Source organism: Conger conger, chromosome 12 (genome assembly GCF_963514075.1).
Source record: "Conger conger chromosome 12, fConCon1.1, whole genome shotgun sequence".
NCBI lineage: Eukaryota > Metazoa > Chordata > Actinopteri > Anguilliformes > Congridae > Conger > Conger conger.
Genome location: NC_083771.1, coordinates 22533383 through 22559555, shown reverse-complemented (window position 1 = coordinate 22559555; position 26173 = coordinate 22533383). Strand labels below are relative to the sequence as shown.

Below are 26173 nucleotides of genomic sequence, written 5' to 3'. Positions count from 1 at the left end.
AATACAGAAAACTCCAGTCAAAAGCGTGGTGTTCAAATTGTTTTTTTTATTTTTCTTCCGTCACTATTTTTCTTTCCCCTTTCTCAGTCCAGTAAATAAGAGATTACTTGTATGTGTATATTGGTACAAATCTAACACTCTCCAGTCTGTTCTTTGGTACCTAAAAATATATATAATAATGATAATAAGGCATCTACAGCGACTAATGCTCGAGTGAATCCCAGCCAAGATAACACCGATTGTGGCTTCACAGCAGCAACGTCTTCCCCGGCCCCGTAGAACCAACTGGCATTTGCATCCAATCTACCCAGCACAAGAACACTTCAAACAGGACCCGCAAGGGCGAGCGTGTTCTTCCTTTGCATCTAACCAAATTCCCAACACATGCTCGCCGATCAGGTCTCTCAAAGAGGATTCCACCCCTCCCCCCCCACACGAGGTACTAGAACAGGATATGACGACTGAATTCAAGTATCAGGCTTACAGAGAACTTCAGCAGAACACAGAACTATCACGCATCTACAATTTGGTGTAATCAAGTGAACGGAACTCAAAAGGCGGAATTATACATCACAATTAAACGGTTTAACCCCATTATTTTGCATTTCATTTTGTTCTCTTGAACTGAAAAGCCTGCCAATGTCTCAATATTGTCAGTAACATTTTTCTTTTAACTAATCAGATAAAGTCTCATGCTTGCAAAGCGTTATAAACATCAGTGAAGCCTACACGTATAGCTTTGGTCTTGAATTTTTCTGTCCATGCCTTCCTCTAGGAGTGAATGAATTTTGTTCTTAGATCAAAATCACCTAAAAATGACTACTCCCCATTCTCACCAAACACAATCAACAAGTAAATGAATACAGTTAATAATAGTAATGGAGGTCTAATATCGATTGGGAGATTTCTAAATTGATGAATTGTATGTATTCCTGTTTTGACAGAAGAACATTGTTCATTTCTCCTGCAGAACTGCTGGAGGTAATGTGCAGGTGTTCTTTCGGCTGCTTGTTCACACACCTTTTAGGAATAATCCCCCCCCTTTTACAAAACCGAAGGTTAAAAATGTAACCTCCGGTTTTGCAAAACTGAGGTCTGATATGATGACCACTGTATGTTCCTTGTAATGTTTAAGCAGATAAGATCCTTTAGTTATATGAAAACACATTTGTGACAGTCAACATTTCACAAAATCTTTTTCAGGTGCTGTTGCATTAGTGTACTGCTGGTGAAAAATTCAAGACCCAAGCTACTGAACTGTTGAGGCTTAAATGTGTATAGCTGCTAAATAAATACAGTTCTACAGCAAGACCAGCCATACTATTATCTAGATAATATTGTATTTGTATTTTAAAAACAGCCAGTTGATTAAAAAAAAAAAAAAAAAAAAAAAAAACCCAAAAAACCACTTGGTTCAAATATACCGTAACCACTGAGCTGTGCATTTCAAAATCCCTGTGCTGTTCGTTAGACAGTGGCACTCGCTAAATGCGGCAGCTAACAGCAGTAATACGGTAGCTGTAGAAGTTTCAAATATCAGGGGCATGAGATCTTTCCTTTGTGATGGCCGAACAATAGACACTGACTGAGAGAATGGGGGTTTATGGCAACAAATGCATTTCGCCGTCTGGTGGCTTTGAAAAGACAGGCCCTACCCATCCAACCAGGAATAATAAAATGTGTCGGACAACGATGTGGCCACTTTTTTTTTTGCACACAAACCGGACAGGAGCTCCACCAATCGCAGAGTGCATTGGTGAGAAAACAGAATAACCCTGACGATGGCTGGTGGCTATACTTCTGGGAGCCCTTGATCCCTAAGGGGAGTACAACCAGAAGGTGTCTTCCAGTTACTGCTGGATTTGCTCCATTGGTGGAGAGCCCTTCTCCGGTTTCTGTTAAAAAAAAAATCAATAGAACTAATGTTTTGTCTCCATTTTATTATCCCAGTGTCGCATGGGGAAGCGGTTATTATATGCAACACGATAAGTAAATACAAAAAAATAAAATAAAATAATTTACTGGGGACTCAGCGTCTCTAATATTAATATTCATACCGTCGACTAGCCTGGGAAATCCCAGTAGCATGTGCGTAGTACATCGTGAAGATACAGTACTTGAAACTGTGATATTAAGAGGATTGAGGGCAATACTTGCAACAATTTAATTTACAATCATGAAATGGTGCTTACTCTTTTGGTTTTTAAAACAGGCCGCGTACAGTGCAGATGCACGATTTGAGGACTGATGGGATGTGTTCGGCCTCCGACAGCACACCGATAATCATTCACCTCAAAGAAATACTAGGTAACAGGGAGGGAGGCCTGCCCCACTACCTGTCGGTGAAACATCTGAAAATGTACGATTGATAACCAAATTCAGCACACGCTCCACGCATGTCTAGCGATACAAACACACTCGGGCACTCACTCGCACTCTCGATCAAACGCACACTCAATCAAACCCAGCACACACACGACTACGCCAATATATGCCCTTACTAGCTCACTAGGCACCTAAAAAAATACTGCTTTTCCTAGGTATTAGCGAGTTACAAATAAAAAAAAATGCTAAATATTGCATTGTTATTGCTCTTTTTTCAAACTTGTTATGTGTATAAAATAAAACCAAGAACTTAGTTGTATGTACATAATTACAAAAAAAATTCAAAAGAAAAATTAAGTCACTACATGCTAGCCTAATAAGAGCAGGGTGCCAACTGGCAATATACAGCAGATAACAAACATACAGAACGAACTAGCCAGACTAACAGAAAAAGCAAACAGGTTTTTTTAAAGTTTTTTTTTTACAAATACAGCCAGCAAGAGGAATGCTAGTCTCCCTCCATGTTTGCCACCGGTAGATCCCTCCTGATGAGGATATGTGGAGAGCCCCGGGGTGGTGGGTTTCAGCGCCGGCTCGGACCGGTCCCCTGGGTGCGTGGCGGACCTCAGAGGATGACGTGGATGAAGAGGGCCATGATGGCGGCGCTGATGAGGCCGGAGATGGGCACGGTCACGAACCAGGCCATGAAGATGTTCCGGAACAGGTGCCAGTCCACCGCTTTCCTGGAGCGCAGCCAGCCCACAGCCACCACAGAGCCCACCTGCGTGCAGACCGGACCATCAGCCCCTCTCCGCTAGCAGTGTCTGCTCAACCCTGCTCCCCGCCAGACCTACCCTGCTCCCCGCCAGACCTACCCTGCTCCCCCCCAGACCTACCCTGCTCCCCCCCAGACCTACCCTGCTCCCCCCCAGACCTACCCTGCTCCCCCAGACCAACCGTCCTGCTGGTTTGCATTCCAGCCCTAACAAAGCAGGCCCCGTTGAACGGCTGGAGTTGCTAACAAGTTGCTTCGTTGAAAGTCTGCCAGCCACCACTCATACTAGCCCACCTGCAGGCGACATTACCTCGGAGTTTCAATATAGCAACTGGTTAGCAACTTTCTTTTTTTTAGCGCATAACAGCTCCGAAATTCAGTTGAGATATTAGGGGATGCAATTTAACTTGTGGAACAAATCACAAAACTCTCTTAAGCTTACGTTAAGCACAGATCTAATTTTCAGCAGAAATTTTAATTCCTATGGGAACTGAAAATTTGCCAAGGGAACCATCGGTGGAAGAAACTTCTGGGTTGGCCTACAAACAGACTCTTTGGGCCACATTATGCCAAAGAGACTCAATTACATATTTTGTACAGGTGAAATCAGTAGGTTGCTAATTGCTGAAAATGCTGCCACTGGACACTTAAACTCAATTCGGCACAGTTGTATATTGGCTCATTTTCTGTCTCTGAACTCCTCCTTTGCTACAAGTGGTTTATTTTAACGGCCTTAATTGATCAAGTAATTTGCAGCAACAAAAACAAGTGTACACACAGTGTCCAAGGACCAAGTCCAAGAGCCCAAGACGTGCTACTAGAATCACGCAGCTGAAGTCATTCAGTCAAAAGTTGCCAGGCTTCCATAGAGCATGACCGACCAACCCCCACTATTACATTACATTAATGGCATTTGGCAGACGCTCTTATCCAGAGCGACGTACAGTTGATTAGACTAAGCAGGAGACAACCCTCCCCTGGAGCAATGCAGGGTTAAGGGCCTTGTTCAAGGGCCCAATGGCTGTGCGGATCTTATTGTGGCTACACCAAGATTAGAACCACCGACCTTGCGCGTCCCAGTCATTTACCTTAACCACTACACTATCGCCCCATCGATACAGAACCTTTGCCCTTTGAGATATCCCCAAACACACGGAGCTGCTCATCCCAACTACTCCTGAAGCTCTGAGAGGACGAGCAGGAAAGGAGTGGTGTCGGCGTGGTTACCTTGCAGTGGGTGGTGCTGACGGGAAGGCCGATGTTAGAGGCCACCACCACGGTCACCGCGGACGCCAACTCGATGCTGAAGCCACTGCAGGGGAAAACACACACCGCAACAACAGTGTTTTTCAGTCAGTCAGCCACGCGCTGGTAGCACAGGGACAGACAGCAGCATAATGCGGTGGTGAGGCGCAGGACATGTAACCCTGCACAGGATTGGTTTAGCCGAATGATTTCTTTCATAGCAGCAGATGTGATTGGTTAAAGCTGAAAGTAGTGCCTGGAGGGAATGACGGGGGGTGGGGTGGGGGGGGGCAAGGAGTGTTCATTTTGCAACGGTACATATTAATGGTTTAGCTCAATGTGCGCATAGGTTATTCATTTTGTAGCAGCAGATGTGATTGGTAAGGGCCAGGAATGTTCACTTTGTGAGGGTACATATGACTGGTTGAGCTGAAGGTGTGGGTGTGATGGTTACCTGGAGGGGGTGATGGGGGTGAGGTCACGGCCCATGGTCTGGATGACCCTGCGGCCCCAGACCCAGAGCCCGGCGCAGATGCCCACGCCCCCGTACAGCAGCAGCCAGATCGGCGTGTCGGCGCCCACCACCTCTCCCGTCTCGTACACCAACCAGATGGCAATCAGTGGGCCAATCGCGTTACTGAGGGGAGGGGCAGGGGCAGGAGTCAACACACAAGCCTAATTTGTATATTACCTATTTAGAACAAGCACTCCTCTCCCTAACTCCCAAACGGAACAAATCATCTTTATGTAACTTGTTTTCTGGTCATAAGACTGAAAGAACCTTTATAATAGCATAGATATACCCCGTAAAAATACTTGACACTGAATGGAATGGAAAAATTATATATTTAACACAGTTGACTGCATAGTCACCACTACCTTGTAGAGCATTAAAACTTTAAAAAGTCATTTAGATGCCTCCACATGCGAACATTTGGCAAAAGCTCTTGACGTGTGCAGATTACTTTGGCAGATTACTTTGACAATGAAAATAGAATGCTGTACAAATGTGTTACCAGTCACTACTGGTAACTAGGCAATGGGGTTCTGGAACACCGACTTAGAACAGCAGTCCAAAATACCGACTCCTCAAAGGGTGAAGGTAAGCGATGGCCGTATGCGCGCTCTGGCGTACCTGACGTCGTTGCCCCCGTGGGCGAAGGAGCCGAAGCAGGCGGTGAGGATCTGCAGGAACTGGAAGAGCAGCGACACCTCGGGCCGGTCCTCGGGGGCCCCGTCGTCCTCGGGCGACCCCCGCGCCGGCTCCCCGCCGGCCCCCGCCCCTCCCGTCCCGCTCCGGACCTCCAGCGCCACCTCGTCCTCCGCCAGACCCAGGCCCTCGCTGGCGCCCTTCTCCGCCATGGAGTTGCAGTAGCTGGTGTAGCTGTCGATGCGCACGCGCCGCCGCTCCAGCTGGGCCTTGCCCAGGCCCTCCAGCTCCTCCAGGGCCGGCCGCGGCTCCGTGTCTCGGGGCCGGAGCTCCCCGTGCGCGTGGATGCCGCAGATGGCCATGGTGTAGGAGGTGTAGCTGTTGTTCCGGCGGATCGGCCGGTCGCCCGACTCGCCCATGCAGTCGCCCACCTTGGCCAGGTGCAGTTTGTGCAGGAGGTCCTTGTACAGGCCCGAGTCCTTGTGCACCGTGTGGTACTGGCTGTACCCGCTGCTGGGCATGTGAGCCGGGCCCGTGCTGAACTGCACGTGCGGACTGCCGTTCTGGACTGGAGCACAGACAGAGGGAGAGATGGAGTGAGGCCGTGTTTGAATGCACTGTGACAGTGCTGTATGTTAGAGACGGACTCTTACTGTTGTTGTTGACGCAGTAGGTCAGTGCTGTATGTTAGAGACAGAGTCTTACTGTTGTTGTTGACGCAGTAGGTCAGTGCTGTATGTTAGAGACGGACTCTTACTGTTGTTGTTGACGCAGTAGGTCAGTGCTGTATGTTAGAGACGGACTCTTACTGTTGTTGTTGACGCAGTAGGTCAGTGCTGTATGTTAGAGACGGAGTGCTGTATGTTAGAGACGGACTCTTACTGTTGTTGTTGACGCAGTAGGTCAGTGTTGTATGTTAGAGACGGACTCTTACTGTTGTTGTTGACGCAGTAGGTCAGTGCTGTTTATGTTAGAGACGGACTCTTACTGTTGTTGTTGACGCAGTCCGAGTCCTTGGCCTCCTTGTCGTCTCCGTCGTCCCCGTCGTCCCCGCCCCCGATGGAGATGGTGACTCGGCGCTCCTCCGCGGGAGGGGGCAGGGCGGGGGGCTCCGGGGAGGGGGAGGGGGGTTTGGGAGGTTCCTCAGGGACCGGGGTCAGGCACAGGCCCTCGGGGTCTCTTTTCTCCATCAGCGGGCTCTCGGAGGGGCTGGCTTTGATATCACCTGTGTGCGGGCACACGCGTTACACACGCCGCGAGCACAACGCTCTCGTCCTAACGCTCACAACCGCACCCCGCACTCTGTGGAGAATGTGTCAGAGAAAGATGGCATGCCTTAACTCAACTGTCCAACATTATCACGGTCCCTTTCACACATCAGAAGTGAAAGGGAATGAAATTTTGTGTCATGTAAAAAGAAAAAGGCCAGGGTTAAGCACCACCACCCTAGGGTTTAAAAAAAAAAAAGAAAAACTGTTAGGTACACTGTTGGCTTTGGAGAGGTCAAAAGAGGTTTCCTCATTATTCTGACACACAGCTGAAAAGGCCTGAGGTGTCTACACATCCAGACTCTCTGTTTGGACTAGGGCGCCAGATTCAGGTAGCCAGCAATTTCTCGAAACGTCCGCAGTACGTTGTAGTGAAAAAGGACACCGTGCTTTCAGATGTTTCCACATCCATTCAGGAGTCAAAGAACAAGGGAAACATTTTTATCCCTTGCCCCCCCCGGGCCCCATGAAATCTCTGCTGCGGATAAATGAACTAAAATGGCCAGCAGCCAGTACGTGCGTTTCTAAGAACACAAAACAGGAAAAACCCGGCACATTTAAACTTGACACATAACATAGGAAAATTCATTATGCAATATCACCGGGAGATATTTTGCAATTCTAAAGACGGCAACACTTTCCCCATCGTGATTACGAAAGAGGGCATGAGTCATCCTGGAAATTCAATTGGGCAAGACAGGTGTGACAGAGGAGCTCAGGTGTGACAGAGAGAACAGACATAACACTCGAAACAACCAATAAAACGACGGCAATGATGATTGGTCAATAAATTGTTCGCATTCTTCCAGTAGGTCTGATCAGGACTCGTAGTAGCCACCGATCACCATCACTCTGATTGGACCCCTCTCATGAAACTTCGCAGCAGTGCAGTTCGGTGAAAATCTGTACAATCTGTCTATCCGTCTGACACACGGTTAGAGATTTTCTTGAGAAGCAATCAGAACCTTCCTTGGGCGGACAATCATGCAGGACAAACTGGATAGCACGCCTTGAGATGAGGCGAGGATACAGGCTTCACATAACAGAGGAAAGCGGGAAACACGACGAGAAGCGGAGGTGCCGAGGTGAGGGGTATGAAGGTGTGGTTTGAGAGGAAAGAGGCTCAAGTTATCTTTTTCACTTACGAAAATGGGGACAACTCCCCCCCCGCCGCCCCCACAAGCATGCTGGGAGATAAGGACCACATCAAAGACTGCGTGGAACTCGCCCAGCCACAGGATGTGATCATTAGCTTTCATGAGAGAGTTACACTGTGGCGCACAAGTACATGTATGCGTCATCTCTGGGTGTGTAAAGCCCTGCCTGTGCGCCAATGGCTCCCTCAGTCTGTCAGATGCGTGTGCAGACCAGACCTGGGTTATAAAGGCTTGGGTCATTTCTACGCTTTACGGAGCGTGTCTGGGGCATTGGAACCCATGAAATACTCTGAAAAGGAGCAAACTCCACCTTCAGGTCCTCTTGGTTGTCTCAGTTGCACCCGGCAAGTTTAACTGAGCACAGAAAAATACTTTCATCCAAAAACAATCACCGATATGACCGATACAGTCCTGGAACGATTAACCCACCTGCTTCAGCATTTTTGGCGGTCAGGCGTTTTTGAAGCAGGTGCTCAGGCACACTTCAATATGCTCTCTGATATTGGGAGGCGTTCCCTGGCACTCCCTGGGAAATGTAAATATCCTCTGGACGAGCACGCTCGGAGACAACCTCTGACTCACAGGCTGCAGTTATGAAATGGCAGCACATGTGAAGACTTGGCAGAACTGGGCACTCACGCACGCGGTTGCTGTAAAGCTGAATGCAGCCCGTGAGGTGCGTATTGATATTGGGCTTGCGGGAGGTTTCCGTGTCGTCACCGTGACACCCGGGTAGCCCCCGGGGAAGGCTTGTGCTTTGCGCAATATTATAGGCTACACAAAACAAAAAAAATTAACAATCGCGTTGGGCCTTTCCCATCAAATCCCTTTAAGATTAAAATGTGATTAAAATGTGATTAAAAGCTTAACCTTCTCCTGGTACGTTTCCATGCCAATGTGCTTAGTGCTGAAGCAACAGTGCCCAGCTGTGGCTCCTCAAAACCAATCCACTATGGAGCGGGGGGGGAGAGCACACGCAATGTCCGTTTGGCAAACCCGCACACATACCGTGTGCAATGCGCAAGGCACTCCAGGTACCCAACACGTTTCACAGGTACTGCTGGCCAACTGGCCACTCACCAGTATAAAATATGAACTTAAGAACTGAGATTCCCCCAAATATAATTTAATACATTTCTATTAATTTTTTCATCCCTCACAATGTTGCAACTGACCGTTTTGAAAGTGGCAGCGCACAAACAATAAAAAAAATTTTTTTTTCCAAAGATACAAATATGCCTGTCTCCAAAAATAATCCTGACCTGCTTTTTTGTCCCCAAATAGAACATTTATCAGGTTACGCTGCGCCGTTCTGATATCCGGCTTTGTTGACCGGCCGTTTTAAAGTGGAGCAATCTGACTATGTGGAGCAGTGTGTAGTGGGGCTTAACCCCCTACGGCAGCTCCTTCCACAGCACCCCCGAGGTAAGCTCCAGCTATTCCTGTCCACAACACGAGTACCAATTAGAGACCAACTCTGTGACCCAATTAGGTCATCTTGGATGGTCTGTTGGACTCAAGACTGCCCTTGATTGATCCTACAGTCCACAAACGCTCCAGAACAGCTGGTAAGCGTTTAACTTTTTTTTAATTTGCTCGTATATATTTATTACCGCAAAGAAACGAAAAGCCTCTTAAGCTGACGGAACTACACAGAGGAGAGTGGAATATTTAAGAAGGGTCATTTATTGTAAAATAGCATATTTTTAATTGGTGTGTAAAAGACGGTTAAAACCCGATTATCAGCTTTTGCATAATAATTTAAGAATGGAAGCGCTCTAAGAGACGCATGCTTGCGGCAGACGGGACATGCTGAAGAGTGAATGCATAACATCCTCCAGCTTGGGTCTGTGTGGGCAGGGAAAACACTGCAATTAAAACTCCCACATTTTCCAAACCGTACGCTCTCAAATGACTAAATTGCACTGGGCAGCTGCCATTTTCTGCACCCATGTCACACACAAATATTTTTAACTTGGTCAAATTTGGGGGGAAAAAATTCCAGCCAAGTATTGACTTAAATGTCTGGGGCCCAAACAGAAAAACCACACAGAGACACACACACACACTCACACACACACAAGGAGGCAGACACAGGGCACACACACACACGGAGACAGAGACACTCGTACACCCCTCAGGCCTTTCTGCGCCTTGTGGGGGCGTCTTTGCGGGGACCTGTTCTCACATTAACCTCCTGTTTCCCCCCCCCCCCCTGTTTTATTCAGTGAGTCACTTCCCCAGCTGCACACACAGAACCTCTCTCTCCCTCTCTCCCTCTGAACCGCGGTGCAGTGACGGCCCACCGCGGTGTCTGGCCCTTAATAGACTGCGCTGTTTTCCACGTCCTGCCCCAGACACCCCGCATCACGCCCGCCGCAGGCAGCACATCTCTCCCTAAAAGCCAGACATCCGTTAGCCCGCCGCGGATCCCACGCCCACGCATGGCCGAGGTCTGGACACCGCTTTTGTTCCCAAATAGGACTTTATCAGGTTATCCTGTGACGTTGAGAAATTCAACTTCATTTACTGCCCATTTCAAAGTGGAGCAATCCAATGTGGAGCGGCTCAAGGGACAACGCCCGAACTCCACACAGAACGGCCCCGGTCGAATTCAAACCCAGGACCTTCTAGCTGTGAGGCGACAGTGCTACTGACTGCACTACCAACACCAGGCTGTTGTCCACACAATTTTGTCCGTTGAAAAGCTGGATTGGGAACGCTCCGATTCACATAAGCGGCTGTCTAAGACCAATTCATAAATACTACACTGCCAATGAATAGGTCTCATAATAACATTAGTCTGGCCAGGCACTAAAAATAGTAAGACCACATGTTCTAACCTCTGTGTTGTCTTTTTCCTGAATACAGTGGCTTGGGGAGGGGCTGACATGGGATTTCTAAGTCGCTAAGAGAGCCTGCTAAATGAAGGTAACGTAGAACTCCCCAGAGCAAAGCACTGTTACTGCACCCTCTCTCCCAGCTTCCTGTCGAGTGACCATATTAGCCTCCTTCCTCTTCTCCCTTTTGAAATGACTAAGGGATTCAACCATCTACAAAAAAGGAAACTACAAGAGGAAACCTAAATGCACAATGGAGCTGAATGAAAAGCATATCTCCATCTGATGGATCCATAATGCAAACTTTGTTCAGACCAAAACTCGTGCACACGGCCAGAAACAAAAGCAGGGGCGCCACTGCACCCTTCTCTGAACATGAGGTCATTGGCTCCAGTCTCCTTGACCTCAGGTAGGCCTCCTTTTGTCTGCAACAAAGGTGCACTGGAAACCGAGGGCATTGCAGCGTGACCTCCAACCTCTTAAAGGAGGCAACGGGTCCATTCTTTGCCTAATTCCAACCTCAACTCCACGTCTGTGTGTCCATGATAGAGCAGTGTGCTCATGGGGTACACAGTTTCAAATAAATGCATATCCCAGCCAACACAAAATGTTCTCAAATGTTAATGGAATGTTTTTTCAATGTTATAACATTGCAACTACATGGCAGCAACAGCTTTGTGTTAGTTGGGTATACAACTACCAGGAATCCTCTTTTTAGGTGCCAAGTGCCATAACTAGAGGCAGAAGATTGGGGTATGTCATAAGCACTCATGTTCAGGGCATTTTCCCTCAGTACTGAAATCAGGAGAAATTGTTCAACAGCAAAGCCGAATACTAGTGTCTCTTACAGACATCTAGGATCTGAAAAAACATAATTACCCCCTAACCAAAAAAAATAAAGGTCTTGTAACTAAGTTACGGTGCAAACTTCCCTCAGATATGAGTGCGTGTATGTGTGTGTGTGTGTGTGTGTGTGTGTGTGTGGGTGTGTGTGTTTGGAAACCGGTGTGTTGTACCCCATGTGAATGATTAAGACCAGAGATCCAGAGACCCAACGGGAAGAGGAGGAAGTGGAGGAGGAGGAGGAGGAGGAGGATGAAGACACTTACGGTCGATCTTTCTCTTGAGGTACGGGCAGACGGCCAGCCAGACGATGAGGGCTGTTAGGCCGGCGCAGGCCAGCGATATGAGGAGCGTCACCCACCAAGGCACTGCAGGCAACCCCAGCGCTGTGGAGGAAACGGGCAGAGGGTCAGGAAGGCGTGCCGGCACAAAATGGCTGCCGTGGGCGGGCGCTACACATTGGTGGTGTCTGAGGCGAATTTCCCCTTCATAACGGCAAAGTGTGAGAAAAGAGCTATGTAAATGTGACGATCCATCGATCTGTACAAAACGAGCACAGGCAAAGCGCTTTTAGGCTGTGTTGGACATTTTCACAACTGCCAAAAAAAAACAAAACGCCTGCTTTTCAATAGGTTTTGCATTCATTCAGGCGATTCCTTTATTTTGGCAGGTACCTTTGTGTGCTCATGAAGCAATCATCCTGCTAATGGCTGGGTATTAGCTGCCTAGCGTTTTTGGCCACCCTGTCTTGAGACTAAAGTGACTGTGGAAGATAATGCCCAGTCACCAAGAGCATTACATAATCAGTAAAAGTTTCAGGAGCTCTAGCTGATGAACGCAGGGCACTGTGTGTATTGTGCTCTGGGTGTTTGTGTTAGCACCGGCAGAAGGTAAACATTGCGATAAATCCCCGTCGTTCTTAAATAAATCGTCTCGTGTTGCGTGTTCCTCCGCGGTGGGGAGAACAGACCCGTCGTTTCTGCTGAAACAGCCTGTTCTTTTCAAGGGCGCAGTGCAGACAGCATGTCCTCAAACAGGCTTTTGTGAGAGTGTTTGAACTTTTTGTTAAAGATGAACCAGATAACCAGCTAATCCTCGCGCGGTCACAACCGTAGCCAGAGTCTGTCTGTGGCAGGGCTCCCTGACCCTGGCTCAGGACCTGCTCTCACCGGCTCTGCTGTGACCTGGCACCCTACCCATACATTAAAGCAGTCGTTTACAACGCTGCCTTAAACAAAAACTAGACCGCTCTATGTACAGCAGTAGAGACTAGAGTTCTGGATCTCGCAGTTTCCTGAGTGCACAAGCTTCACTAAGGCATTCACTGATATCTTGTGGTCACCCTACTCCTTTCACTGTATCGTTGAATTGAAAAAGAAGGTTCCTTATCTGGACCACTCCTCCAGCACAGGACATGCTACCGGACTGGCCAGGAAAAGGCTGGATTAACCTTGACTGCGTTGAAAGGCCAAAACAGGAGCTTCTATAAGCCCACTTCCATCGCTCTTTCAAGAGTTTAGTGCATGGAACAGCTGGTTGATCCTGTCACAGAAGCAGAGATCCTCTGGACTTTTATTAAATCTACATAAAAAAAAATTAAAAAAAAGAGTAACCCTTTCACAAGTGTTTTCAGCTATATCCCATCCTATATCCAAATCCAATTTCCAAAGCCAATCAAATACATACCAATTAAAAACTGTTCCATAACAACAGTATTCCGTTTCAATAGCTTTTCCAATTCAATCCACAACACTATCCTAACCCAGAAAGCCAGTCTGTATTCAAAATGCAACTCGATCAATCCATTCCCTGCTTGAAGGAAAGCCGCCTTCTCCTGTGGTCCCCCGGATCGTCAGACCGGAGAAAGGGCATCAGCCAAGTGCAGGGGTCTGAACCAACCGCTGACCCAGCAGTGACCTGCGGCACGACCTGATCCGAGCCAACAGGCAAGGAAGCGTCAGCTCGGAGGATCTTCTCACAGGAGCGGAGATCCTCAGGGTTCTTCCAGGGCTGATATTCTAGTCTGTAGATAAATGATGGGCTAAACGGCCCGTTCCCATCATTACGCATTATTGTGCACTTAAATCCCTAAATAACAGGGGTTCTCACACTCACTGCTGGGCCCCCCTGTGCGCACCACTTTTCAGCCCAACCGCAATTGCACCCTATGAATGGTAATGAGCAGTTAACAGGCCTTAATTACACACTTAAGCTAATGTCTGTTGAGGGATGATTTACTGTCTTTAGGACGCATTGTGTCAGGAATAGCTATTTGTGCCGTAAACAAAAGACGAAACGCACAGCGACGAAACAACGCAGCGTTAAAACAGGGTTGCCGGTGAACATAACACAATGCGAACAACTTAAACACACCTTTCCAACAGCCTTAACTGAAGGAGAGGCCGCCGTAACAGAAAGCAGCTTGCACAAGGGGCCCGATGGCGGTTACCTAGCGCAAAGCCTTTATAAACGTCAACAGTTAGTAGGGGTGATTTTGAGCCTGGTCCTTTAAAAATAAAGGTCCTTTAAAAATGACCCGGGGCGTTCAATCGTGCTTTAGTGCTCGTCTCCAGATTGCTTTGTGAAGGCTATACACAAGCACACAGACTGTTAACCACCTTGATTTGCCAGGAGAGGGGCTCTTACCTGGACCTCCTGTGAACAAGATGGAGAAAAGGTTGATTGCCATGGTAACTGCATAGAAGACAGGCAGGGCCTTTAAGCCATTGGGCACAGGGTCCTCCTGCACACAACAGGGACATCATGCACTGAGTTAGGCCATCACATGGAAATGTTTGATTCTCACTACTCTTATTTTTTTGAACAAGAGCACTTTCAAGTTCCACATAAATGCATTCTTTTCATTTGGAGTTAAGTGTCTAAACAGCATGCATTACATACACATTTCTACCATTTCTAGCACCTTGTGACTAAACATGAGCACGTGTCTAATGTCATTACTGTGAGGTGAGCGGTGCCTACTTTTGTTCTTTGTGAATTTCACTGTGAAATTCCAGGCCCTCAAATACCAAAAACAGGCTTTAAACTGGGACATGTACCTTGGCATTGTGCCAAAAACTTTTTTTGGGCATGGGTGCATGGGTGCGTGTGCGTGTGTGTATGTGTGTATCTGTGTGTGTGTGTCTGTGTGTGTGTGTGTCTGTGTGTGGGGTTACATGAGTGACTGGTTACATTAGTTGGAAGTAGTAGCTACAGTATGTGCGGCTGTTCTGCTTTTAAGTTTGTTGTCATCAAGCTGTATTTGCTCAGTTATCTTTAAAGCACTGCACAGGATATTTTCATGGCGATAAGCAGAGGTAATCCAGCCTTTCAGCCTCAATTCAAAAGCCAGGCAGAAAATGAAAAACATTGCGCAATGGCGTACCTTCACCAGGATGAACACACGGACAAAGGAGAAGAGGATGGCGGACATGATGCCAGAGAGAATGGGAGACAGGAACCAGGAACCAACTGCAAAAAGAAGCGGGGGGGGAAGGGGGGGGGGTGTTTACAGGGTGGCTCATCCAGCTAAGGCCCCATTTTAGCTCCTGTGTACGGAGACCCCACAGTCTGGAAACAGTTCCTGACCTAGGCGATCAAAGCTTCATATTACATAACAATTTGAAAACTTGATATTCATAGTTTACCTTCCAAAAAATCTAAAAGGGGGAACAAAATTCTCCCAACAAAAAACAACTCTCAACAGAAAACAGTTGTGTGGTTATTGAGCCATTTTAACACTCAGAAGTTCAGAATTGTGAAACGTCTTAACCATCACATGTGACAGAAAAAAAGAACCATACGCAGTCCTGAGAGCAACAGGGAGGTGCAGAGACATGTAGCAGCGTCTGGAGCAATTTATTCAATTAATTCCTTCAAAATGTTTGACTAAACCAACTGTCCCTTTGTCACTACACCCAACTCAAACAGGTTCACAATGACTGTGGTTAAGACCAGTTGGAACCAGTCCTTATAAGAAAATAAATACTCAACCAAACAATACACCAGAGATAAACAACAGATGATCAAACTGAATGCATAAAACAAGTTTCCAAAAAACATTTGCCATGGAAAAACCTGCCAACAATGAACTTGGGATTGTTGTTACGCGCATATAAAGATGGGTCTTGCAGCAGTTTAAAGGAAAACTATTTACGAGCACATTCCGTGATGTTATTCCCCAGTAAAACCGCAAACTGCGTAATGTTTTGTAACACTATACATTTAAAAAAGAAAATGACTTGCATTCAAAAGGAAAAACAAACACACTACAAGCTGAAAACCATGCGTCAAAACAGTCTTGTAAACCTTTTTAAAAGCGGTTATTTAGAGTACTGGTTGGCTCTGGGTTTGAAACTAGTCAACTCATGCAAACCCGATTTGAGCTCCCTCCCACCCCACCCCCCGAGGTGGTGAGGGAGGGGGGATATTTCCAGTTGGTACCGGTCCGGTGCAGAGAGGAGCGCAGGGTGGGGCAGGGGGGCTGACTCACCAATGCTGAGCAGCTCCATCCAGTTGACCCCTCGTGTACCTTTGGCCACCAAGGAGAAACCGATGGTGGCGCCCACAATGCAGTGGGTGCCGGAGATGGGGAGCTTCAAAAACGAAGCCATCAGCTGCCACACAGCCGAACCTGAGAGAGAGAGAGAGAGAGAGAGAGAGAGAGAGAGAGACAGAGCGTTTTAATTACAGCTGTCTGGCAAGCACAGACATGCTGATGATTCCCATTCATGCCAGCCCTTTTGTTCCAAAACCACCAGAATCTTCAGTGGAAAGCTTGTGACTAGAACGTTTTCTGCCATCAACACATTTCTCCAGTGTAACTCAACCCAACCGCCCCACAGAGAGAGCTCAGCTACGGGCCGCTCTCCTTCCTGTCAGAAATGAGTAGACATTGGAGCGTACTTCGTTGTGTCGGTTTGCCATAAAATGCATTAAATGGACAAAATAATGGTTTTAATTTTATCAAAACATAAAACATGTAGGTTTCCAATTTAAAAAAAAAAAAAGCTAAAAAATAAATAAATAAATAAAAACAATGCAATGCAGTGGAACTGAGTTTGAAGTTTTGACAACTCAAAATGTCCACTGTCAGCAGAGAGACCCGTAGAATTCCACACTCAGTATTTTTAAAAAGTCAAGCATTTGGAATTGTATACCCAATGCCATTCACCTCCCTCTGACACTGTGGGCAAACATGTGACAAGTACAAAGTACACCAGACTTCTGAATGGGCTAACATTTCAGAATGAAGGTTAAGGTTTATCAACTCAGAGACCCTGAGTCAAAGTCAAAAAAGGACCCACTGACTCTGCTGAAGAGTATATGTACCTAAGGTAAGGCAGTTAAGCATTACGCAAAAGGATGCTAAAGAACATTTGGCAAAACCATTGGTTTATTCGATACATAGGAATTAAATTTATTAAAATTAATGTTCTTGAGAGGGCTCCTCAACTGTAGTCCTGTAGGGCCATAGAATGTGAAGGCATGTTATTACTTAGCATTGAATAAATCAGTTAAGATTAATTGCACATTGAACCTCATTGGGGTATCTCAGAAAGTGGGATTAAGTAGTTTTCCAGCTAATTTGGGAACTCAACTGGATTAAATTTGATTAGACAAAAGGCCTTGCATCAAAATATTTAATAAAAAAGGAGGAGGCCTACTCCTTAATCCCACTGAGCGATACCCCTCAGCCTGTCATGTATCCAGGCTGTTAATATGAAGGCAAAAAAACAAGAACTAGCAGAACCTGGAATTCTCCTGGAGTTGGAAACCCCTGATAAAGACATCACCCAACATGCTATGTGAAGGCACTAAAATGTGCCATGAATTTGTCTACCATGTTGGGTGCTAAGGTACCTGTGGGAAGGTACCATGCGCCAAACTAGTAAAAGGTGAAACCATGCAACTCAGATGACTGTAAATGATGGGACGTGGGACTGGCTCACCGAACATGGCGCTGACTGAGCCGGCCATTAGCTCTGAGCCGTTGTACATGCTGACGTCGATGATACCCTTCCGGATGGTCTCGCTGACCTTCGACCCCAGCAGCACGGAGCCCACCGTCTCGAAGATGGTGGCCAGGATGCAGGCCTGCCGCAGCGTCACCACGCCCGAGCCCACCGCCGTGCCGAAGGAGTTGGCCACGTCGTTGGCCCCCACGGAGAACGCCAGGATGAAGGCGATAATGAAGCCCAAAATCAGCAGCCAGAGGTAGTCGGACATGGGAGACTGGCCAACCACAACCACAGCAGTGGCCAGTATTGCAGTAGCTGGAGTCGTCATATCTAAATTGTAAGATTTACCTTTAGAAAAATGTATAGGAATTGACACTAAATTGAGGTTTGCTTGGATTTTGGAGGGGGCTTTCTGTCTTCTTCAAGAAGATAAGGGAAATGAAAATGTAAGCACTGGGGGGGTTTATCTGTGATTGGCTCACAGATAAACCGGGGTGGGAACAGGTGGTAAGAGCAGAGGTTATTGCAACCCTCTCAGTATGTGCTAGTTTCTTTTATGATTTATTTGGTGCTGGGTGGGTAAACAGATTGAGTAGGACTCCATTGTGCAAAAGATTCCAAATGGTGACACTTCCTGAAAAATAAATGATAGATAGCTTGTTACTCATTGACTCATACGCCCAAGCTCATCAACTTAACAACCATCATGTGCATTAACAAAAATGTAATTAGTTTTTTTTATATACAAGTTAGACCAGACATCATAAAGAGACTAGAACATCCTGCTATCAGTGAATGACAGAACATTTAAGCTCAGGAAGCAATACAAGGAAGGAGGCATGCGCTAGGCTAAATCATGTGAATGCCATGACAAAATAAACTCTCTCATTCCAACCACGGGAAAACAAACAATCTTCTTGTTCCTCTGCATATCAATTATGCTCAAATGTATTACCTAATGCTGTGCTCCTACATAATTTAAATACAGAAATTTGCCCATTTTGTGACTTTACACAGGGGTGGTATCCACTGGCTCTGGTATTTTTGTATTTTCCCCCACCACAAACAACAACAAATTTAGCCCTAAGAAAGCAGGCGTGGCGTCTTAACGGCACAGCTGTCAGCGAAAGGCAGCACACGCACTGCACTCAGCCTTCCAGCAGCCCAGGTCCATCCACCCGGGGACTGACTGTCTCTATTACACACGGTAACGCTCAAATAAGGAAGTTACATAATGCGTTTCCCACCCTCTTCTCTAGAATCTTGCACAGACTGGTAGAAGCGTAGTTTCTGTGCTACTGCCTACAGATCATACTCCCATCGTTTGATTGGCTGCTGCCCCTCTCCACTTACCAGAGATTTCTAAAATGGGCCACTGCTTTAAAATTGCTTGTGATACAACACCGATTCTAAAATTATATGATCTTGAATGATTAGGAGCCATTTGAAAAGTATGTTTCCATATAGCAATGTTTGCATTTTGAGTTTCAACATGACCCAATACTATCATTCTTGATCCAGTGCAGTTTACTTGCACACCACAGTTACGCTGAATACGGTGCATGTGTTCCTGCTCTCGCCCCAAGTGAACGTGGCCCTGAACGGGTCACATGATGTCTGGCCTTTGGAAATGTAATTCTACATTTATAACAAAATGGCACATGTACTGGCAGACACAGGAACGGAAGAAGACCAGAGTAGACGCAATCATTCAATGCAAAGCTACATGCACTTTATTTATTTACCAGGGACAGAGCACATTAATCAACATTTTCAGTTTCCACATCAATGTGCTAAAGAGCTAATTTTCATCTGCAGTCCCTAATCTGCATGTCTTTGGACATTATCTATCACTAGCAGGCAGGCAAGTTCTGTAGAAGCATGGCAGGCTTCTCATTGTGTTTGTGTCATGCTACTGCTCATATTATAAGCAAGTGTGAAAACCAGGACTCAACTTTTCCACAAGAAAGGTATTTAAAATGGTGAAGGCAGGCATTTACTAAAGGCAAATAAGTCTTACTGGATGTATAGCTGCATAAACAATAGGTGCATTCTTCCGATGTGTACTAGCAAGTAGACCGGTCACATTCAAAATAACCCTCAACAGGAGTATGTTTATACATTTCTTAAAAAACAGACTTGTACATGCATTCGTGATCAATTCATTTTCTGTCCAGATCAGCATTTTACAGCTCTTTGTGTCTAATTATTGTCCCTCAGAAAAGTATTCACCCCAAGGTGGCCTGGGAACCTATCCTTGTCCATTTCCATCATTCTTGTCATGTCACGACACACTGCGTAGGCTGGATGAAAAAATTCAAAACGCCACCCAATGTTTAAAAATAACAGCAGTGACAGGTGCTAATGTGCGGGTTTAGGGAAAGGCTGTCACTGTCCGTGTTACTGTCTCTGGGCAGCAGTAAGCCGATACCATCCAGATGCTGACCTGGACATAGCCCCGATCTACCATACATATAATGTGACTTTTTGTGGGTCTCCACGGGCCAAAGAGGCCAATGCTACGTTTGCACAGAGCCCAATTTGGCTAACAGAACGGACCTGCTTTAAATGAATTGTCCTTGTCAGCTACAAGGCGTCGTGGCTGGTAAAAAGGTCAGTGAACCTGCACAGTGCCCGCCTTAAACTGATACAGGAACACAAGGCACTTCATCTGATTCTAGCACAGGGCACCTCTCATCAAACCAAAAAGCTATTAACACCTGGGTTCTAGCTGGACTTGCCTTTGGTCTGTTGCAAGTATTTCATCACATTTCATGGTAATAGACATGCACACAAATTCAGGAACCAACATTCAACATACTATACAGAAGAAGGAGCTGGTTTTTCCAGTATGACCCATCGTCAAATTTGAGAATCCAAGACGGGCCAGAAGAGACCGCCTATACCGAATATCCTAGTGCGGAATGAGTCTCACCAGGCAAGAGATTACATTCATTGGAAATAAATATCTGACAGAATGACCCATACATTCCACACAATAAAAATACATTGTGCTCTGTATGTTTAACCTTGAAAGGTCTACCTTTATTGAAGAGCAAAGTGCTCCAATTTTTTAAAGGGCAGGTCAGACACTGTTAACCATTATACAAAGACAGACACAAAACAACTAGAACTTCTTGGTGACATAATTGTCAATAAAACATAATTAGAACCGATCGTACTTGTCACCTGTGTCAGGTGGGGGCACAGTGCAGGTGGGGGGCACAGCATTACTTGTTCCCCAGACACTTCAACCATTTGTAAACGTTATACATTCAACGTATATATTATTAGTCAAAACTTCACCGCCGTCCGAACTGCATTAGCTAGTCTTAATAAAGGTCTCCATTATAAATTACATCACAAGTCATGACGCAAGTGTCGACCAACCTAACCATTTATGCATTTACTGCGTAACAGTTACTTCAAGCTATATTCGGTCCTACGCAGCTTGCGACTTGATGCCAATAGCTAGCCGGGCATATACCTAGTATCCGTCTATTTACATCCATTTGGCTTCTGTACTTTCGAGTTTATCGCCAAAAGCGCCATAGTCCGTTTTATGTAAAACATGATATCCAGAATCATTGAGAGAATGGCTGTCGCAGTTGCTAAGGAAGTTAAGCCACTTCACCGGCGTATTGATCCACATACGCCATGGCCCTAGAAATCAAGATGGCCAGCGAGGTAGCTAATCACATGCACCTCCATTGTTCCTAGCTAATGATGTCTACTCCATACACAGCGAAATTACGAAGTGCACGACGCGTCTCTACCTTTAACTGTCATCCGTATTATAAGCAGTATGCCAATTTATGCGGCCGTTGGAGCCAGGTACCATTAGGTAACGACATTTTCAATAAAATACACACAGGCATACACCGCTAATGCTAGCCAATTACGTTAGAGCTAGCTAATTAAGGTTAGCTAGCTACCTTCCTAGACACAATGCGCGTTATTAGAATGTTGATTGTTGGCTAGAGAAGGGACCGTAAGTTTCGCAGATAACCCAATAGCATCAATGGCTTACTTTTTCGATGACAACTAGCAAAATAATATACATTTCAAGAAAATGAGTTATTATAGCTAGCTAGTACAACGTTAGCGACATAGCGGACATCAGATGGTATTTCGGATTGCTAGCCAACATTGTTAGCTACGTCACGCCAGCAATCTGCCCACGATGCAGACACTTCCAACTCAGTTTTCAACATTAAGTGAATACTAATCCAAGTCTAATTCAGTTTTAGATTGGAATAAACTTTCTATCCGATGACACACCTGACTGTCTGCGTTCCTGACTTGACAGTTAAGGTGAACTGAAAGCTAACCACCTTAACTAATTACCGGCGGACACGTGTCCGCAGCACGTTAGGTTACTACATTCGTAAGATGGCTAGTCGGTAGCAACAATTTGAGCCTTTTTATCCTACTTAGCCAGTACGGAGACAATTAAAACATTATGGAAATGCACTGGTGTCGTCAGCAGAAAGAGTAATTTATCCCGCGTTGCTCAAAATGTGTCGAACAAAGCTAATTCTCATGAAATATGATTATTTGGCTATGTTAAGAGCTAGCGCTTGTCACTGTGATACTTGGCAGCAGGGCAGTTTGACATGGCCTCGTTGGTTGAAAGGACAGAGATGGCTTACGTTATTCATTTAGCTAACAATTGTTAACATGGCACTGACTGGCTTGCAACCCCCTCATCGCGGCCATTGGTTAACTTTGTAGTTAACAGCAACTAACGTTACAGCAAATGGGTAGAAGTTAACAGACCAACAGGAGCTAGACAAATTAACAAATAAGTATATTTTCACAAATGTTTCAAATATGACATTCTTCAGTCGCCACATCTGTCCCGCCTGTTTCTACAGTCGGATAGGGCGCGCGCGGGATAACTGGTATCACGAAAACTTAGGCAAGTGGCAGATAAACACGACGATCAACCATAATCAAACATACAGTACATTCATAAATCGTACTCGACACTTTCTTTTGGATATACAAATAATTAGCTGCGGCATTTGTGGAAATTAACCAATGACTCACCCCGACGTTGGTGTCTACAGATCACAATTCAGTGCCGGCGACTGAACTGAAGAAGCAGCACCGTACGCTTGAATCAATGAAAATGGGTGCTCTGGACCCGCCCACAACGTCATATTCATAATCCGGATTACACTGGACTGGAGTTTCGTAATTTGTAGCAGCACTTGACTTCCAATTTGAATCTTTGAACAAACTTGTATGCTTTGAATACAACAGGATATGTGCAGATTCAGATTGTATAGCCGTTTAGAATACATCACTTGGTTCGGTAAAGCGAACCACGTTATGAACATCTGTGAATTAGCGGAGAGAACGTTCGTGTTTACCAGCACACTGACGGAATATTGGCTATTTTCCGTTCGGTAAAATCAGAAAATAACCTAACTCATAAAACCATAGTTATATTATTGCATTTAATTTAAGTAAACGCCACATCTTCGATTGGGTGTTTCCAACATTGCAACACAATTTTATTTCAAATAGCGAATAATAATTTGTTCCATTTGTTCAGGATCGTAGCCCGTATCTACTGCTGAGCAAGGCAAAATAGTTTATTATTTTTATTGACATCAACACTGCAATACCTGATTATTCCAATCATACAAATGAAGTAGCTAGGAATAATTGGAACGATGTAATGTAACAATAAAATAAGTTCTGAATACTTTTTTTTAACAAAATGTACTGTTTCTTTTAATAGTAGTCTGTATGAATGTCGTTCCTGGTGTCTAAGGGGTAAATATAATTGGTTGACCCAGTTCTGGCATTTTGAAACATCTTGTAGCCTACGCGACAAGTAGCCTACCCCGCACCATCCCTTTCCCGGACACGAGCATGCAGCAGCGGCGTGCTCTCTCCCTGCTACGCCCCCAATTGAACGTACACACAGCACCGTTTGTTGGGACTTAAAAATCTAAAGTCCAATATTTGCTGCCTTGTAATTTTTTTAAAATCAGAATGTGCTCCAACCTCCATGAGGCTAATTCGAGTCTGTTTAAAATGCAGGACTGTGGTTAGAACATGCGATATTACGATCGTATAGGCCTAACTAAGTCACAATAATATGAAGTTATAGCCACCTGCAATGAGAACGTAGAAGTTTTCCGTTAGGTTTCAGCCAAAGAAATTCTCTTGAAGATATTGCAGACCGATGTCTGGGAACTCAGAGCTACAAGTCCTATTTATATCACTCTAGGTTATGGCTTAACTGCTGTGTTTTGAAAATTTTGCCCAGACCTATAATTTACAGTACAGGTACAACCCAAAATTATGAACCCCCACCCTCTAAACAGGAAATGCAGACACCTTTGAACTTTTAGCAAGAGCATGGTATGTTTACTGTCCACCTATAACTTTTATAATAGGCTATTACCCCCCTTATCATCTCGTGCCATTCTCCTGATTTTTTACAAGACATTGGCAATTACAGCAGAGACCATTTCCCAGCTAAAGCTTGGTTTACAGTTTTTTGTTATTTTCCTCAGGCACAGGGCTTTTTTAACAGACTTTTAATGTTTCAGCAAAAAAGCACAGCAGACACAATATCATTGGGTGAGGCAACAGAGGGCTGTTGAACAGAAGTGTGACACCCCACAGTCTTGATCACACCAATACTTCAACTGCTCTGCATAAGTCCCATCCTGTGTGTCTCAAATGCAGTCAAGAAAACGGCCACCTTCGATCTGCAGATGGAGAGGCATGAGTCAATGTTCCATTCACTCAGAGTGGCAGAGTCGTGGGCTATAATGGTTGTAGGTTCATATCCCAGCTGTGGGGCATTGCACATTTCAGCAACATGTTTAACATATCCAACTGTACAAACAGATCATGTATAGAAAGCAAGATGTTTTAGCCCCTCTGGATGTTAGCATCTGCTAATTGTAGATGTTGAAAACATGGGGAGTCAAGGGTAACCCTCCAGAAGTGGCTTCTGATACAGAACTGGGCTCTGTTGCCAAAATACTGTTTAGTTGAGGTCTTCCCAACTATACTTAAGTGTTTATTTTGTTTACCCAGGTGCCCCCATGACCCATCAGGCAGACCACATTATTTCATCATATTCTTCAGTTGGTATTGTCTTTTTGGTGGGAGAGTATGTGTTCTCAAGAATTGCCGCTACTGCTTACATGACAGCACGTTGGAATTTGAGGGATTATGGGGTTGGTAAGGCAAATTTCATGGGACTGTTTTCAACGCCTGCCCCAAACCCAACCTCCACCCCCACCCACATCATCATCACCATCAGTGCCCACAATGTATCCAAGCGGAATGAGGTTATTATTCTTAAAAATTTTTGAGCTGTCTGTTATTACTACCCCCATCCTGGGACCAGGGGGATCTCGGCTTCTAATCCAGAAGTTTTTGGACGTACTCAAAACATTAATCTATTATTTTATTACAAGTTTCCATGCATGAAACAGAGTTAGCTAATGAGGAAACCGGAGTACCTGGAGGAAACCCATGCAGACTTGGGGAGAACATGCAAACTCCACACAGAAAAATTCTTGCTGTGAGGCGACAGTGCTTCCCAAAGTTCCATGGTGCTGTCCATAGCATATCTGGCTTAATCAATCCTGTCATTCCCAACCCTGATAGGGGACATGGTGATGTATGCTCAGGTGACCAAATTCTACATATTTGATGGAGGAGGCTTCCTCCTCTTGGGCTGGGTGTTTTGTTAATTGTTTGGTTTGCACTTATAGTGGCTTCCTCTTGTTTGCACATATTGTTATTGATTTGATGTATTTTCATTATTTTGTCAAGAAAATGTTATTCCACTTTAAAGAGCTTCTCATATCTCCACTGTAGTGAGGGTGTGACCTATTGTTTGCAACACCATGCACACAATGCCAAGGGAAAAACCTTTTTTATTGTATTGCATTTATATGGCTCTATATTATATGTCTCTATTTAAGGGCTTGTTATGCATGTAATCTCATAATTTGTAATGTGGTTGATGGTTAGCAAAGTTAACTTGCATTTCTGCCAAGCATGTGCATATACCAATCGCTGGTCTGAAATATATAAACACATTGTAAGTTCCTCTGGTGGATATGGGTGTCTGTAAAGTTAATATTATGTAATGTGATGCAACAAGACTGAAAGTTGAACCATTTCCAGGGTTTCCTACAAACACATTCCTTCCATGTAAACCTGTCCTGTCTGACTCCATGTTAACACATCAAAGCGATGGAATATCAAAAGGCCATACAACTGAGATCCAGTATTTTAGTAATGGTAAAATACAAAAAGTAAACACAGCAGTGTGTCTCCATAATACGTGAGGTTATGTGACCAAAAATGTTAACATATGCACTGCACTGTATAACGTTTATTTGCCTCTATACTCCACAATTTCAGATTTGTAATTTTAAAAATCACATGTGGTTAAAGTGCACATTGTCAGATTTTAAAAAGACTGATGTTGATAGGTCACAGACATCAGGAAGTCATGGCATGCAAAGTATATGCAACAAAATACTAAACATGACTACTTTCATTTACATAACATTGTTGTGTCCCAAACATTATGGTGCCTTGAAATGGGGGGGGGGGGGG

The 26173-nt window shown here is 45.2% G+C and overlaps 1 protein-coding gene across 1 annotated transcript; it reads right to left on the bottom strand.

The window, feature by feature from the left end:
• Positions 1–26: 26 nt before the first annotated feature.
• On the bottom strand, positions 27–22693 carry slc20a1b (solute carrier family 20 member 1b). Its single transcript, XM_061262443.1, has 11 exons — positions 22616–22693; positions 17555–18197; positions 16096–16236; positions 14989–15074; positions 14250–14346; positions 11870–11989; positions 6484–6720; positions 5481–6063; positions 4800–4982; positions 4328–4412; positions 27–3106 (listed from the first exon to the last, which is right to left on the bottom strand). The coding sequence occupies exons 2-11, from the start codon at positions 17889–17891 to the stop codon at positions 2951–2953; spliced, it is 2025 nt and encodes a 674-aa protein (XP_061118427.1). The 5' UTR covers positions 17892–18197; positions 22616–22693; the 3' UTR covers positions 27–2950.
• Between the last annotated feature and the right edge of the window lie 3480 nt (positions 22694–26173).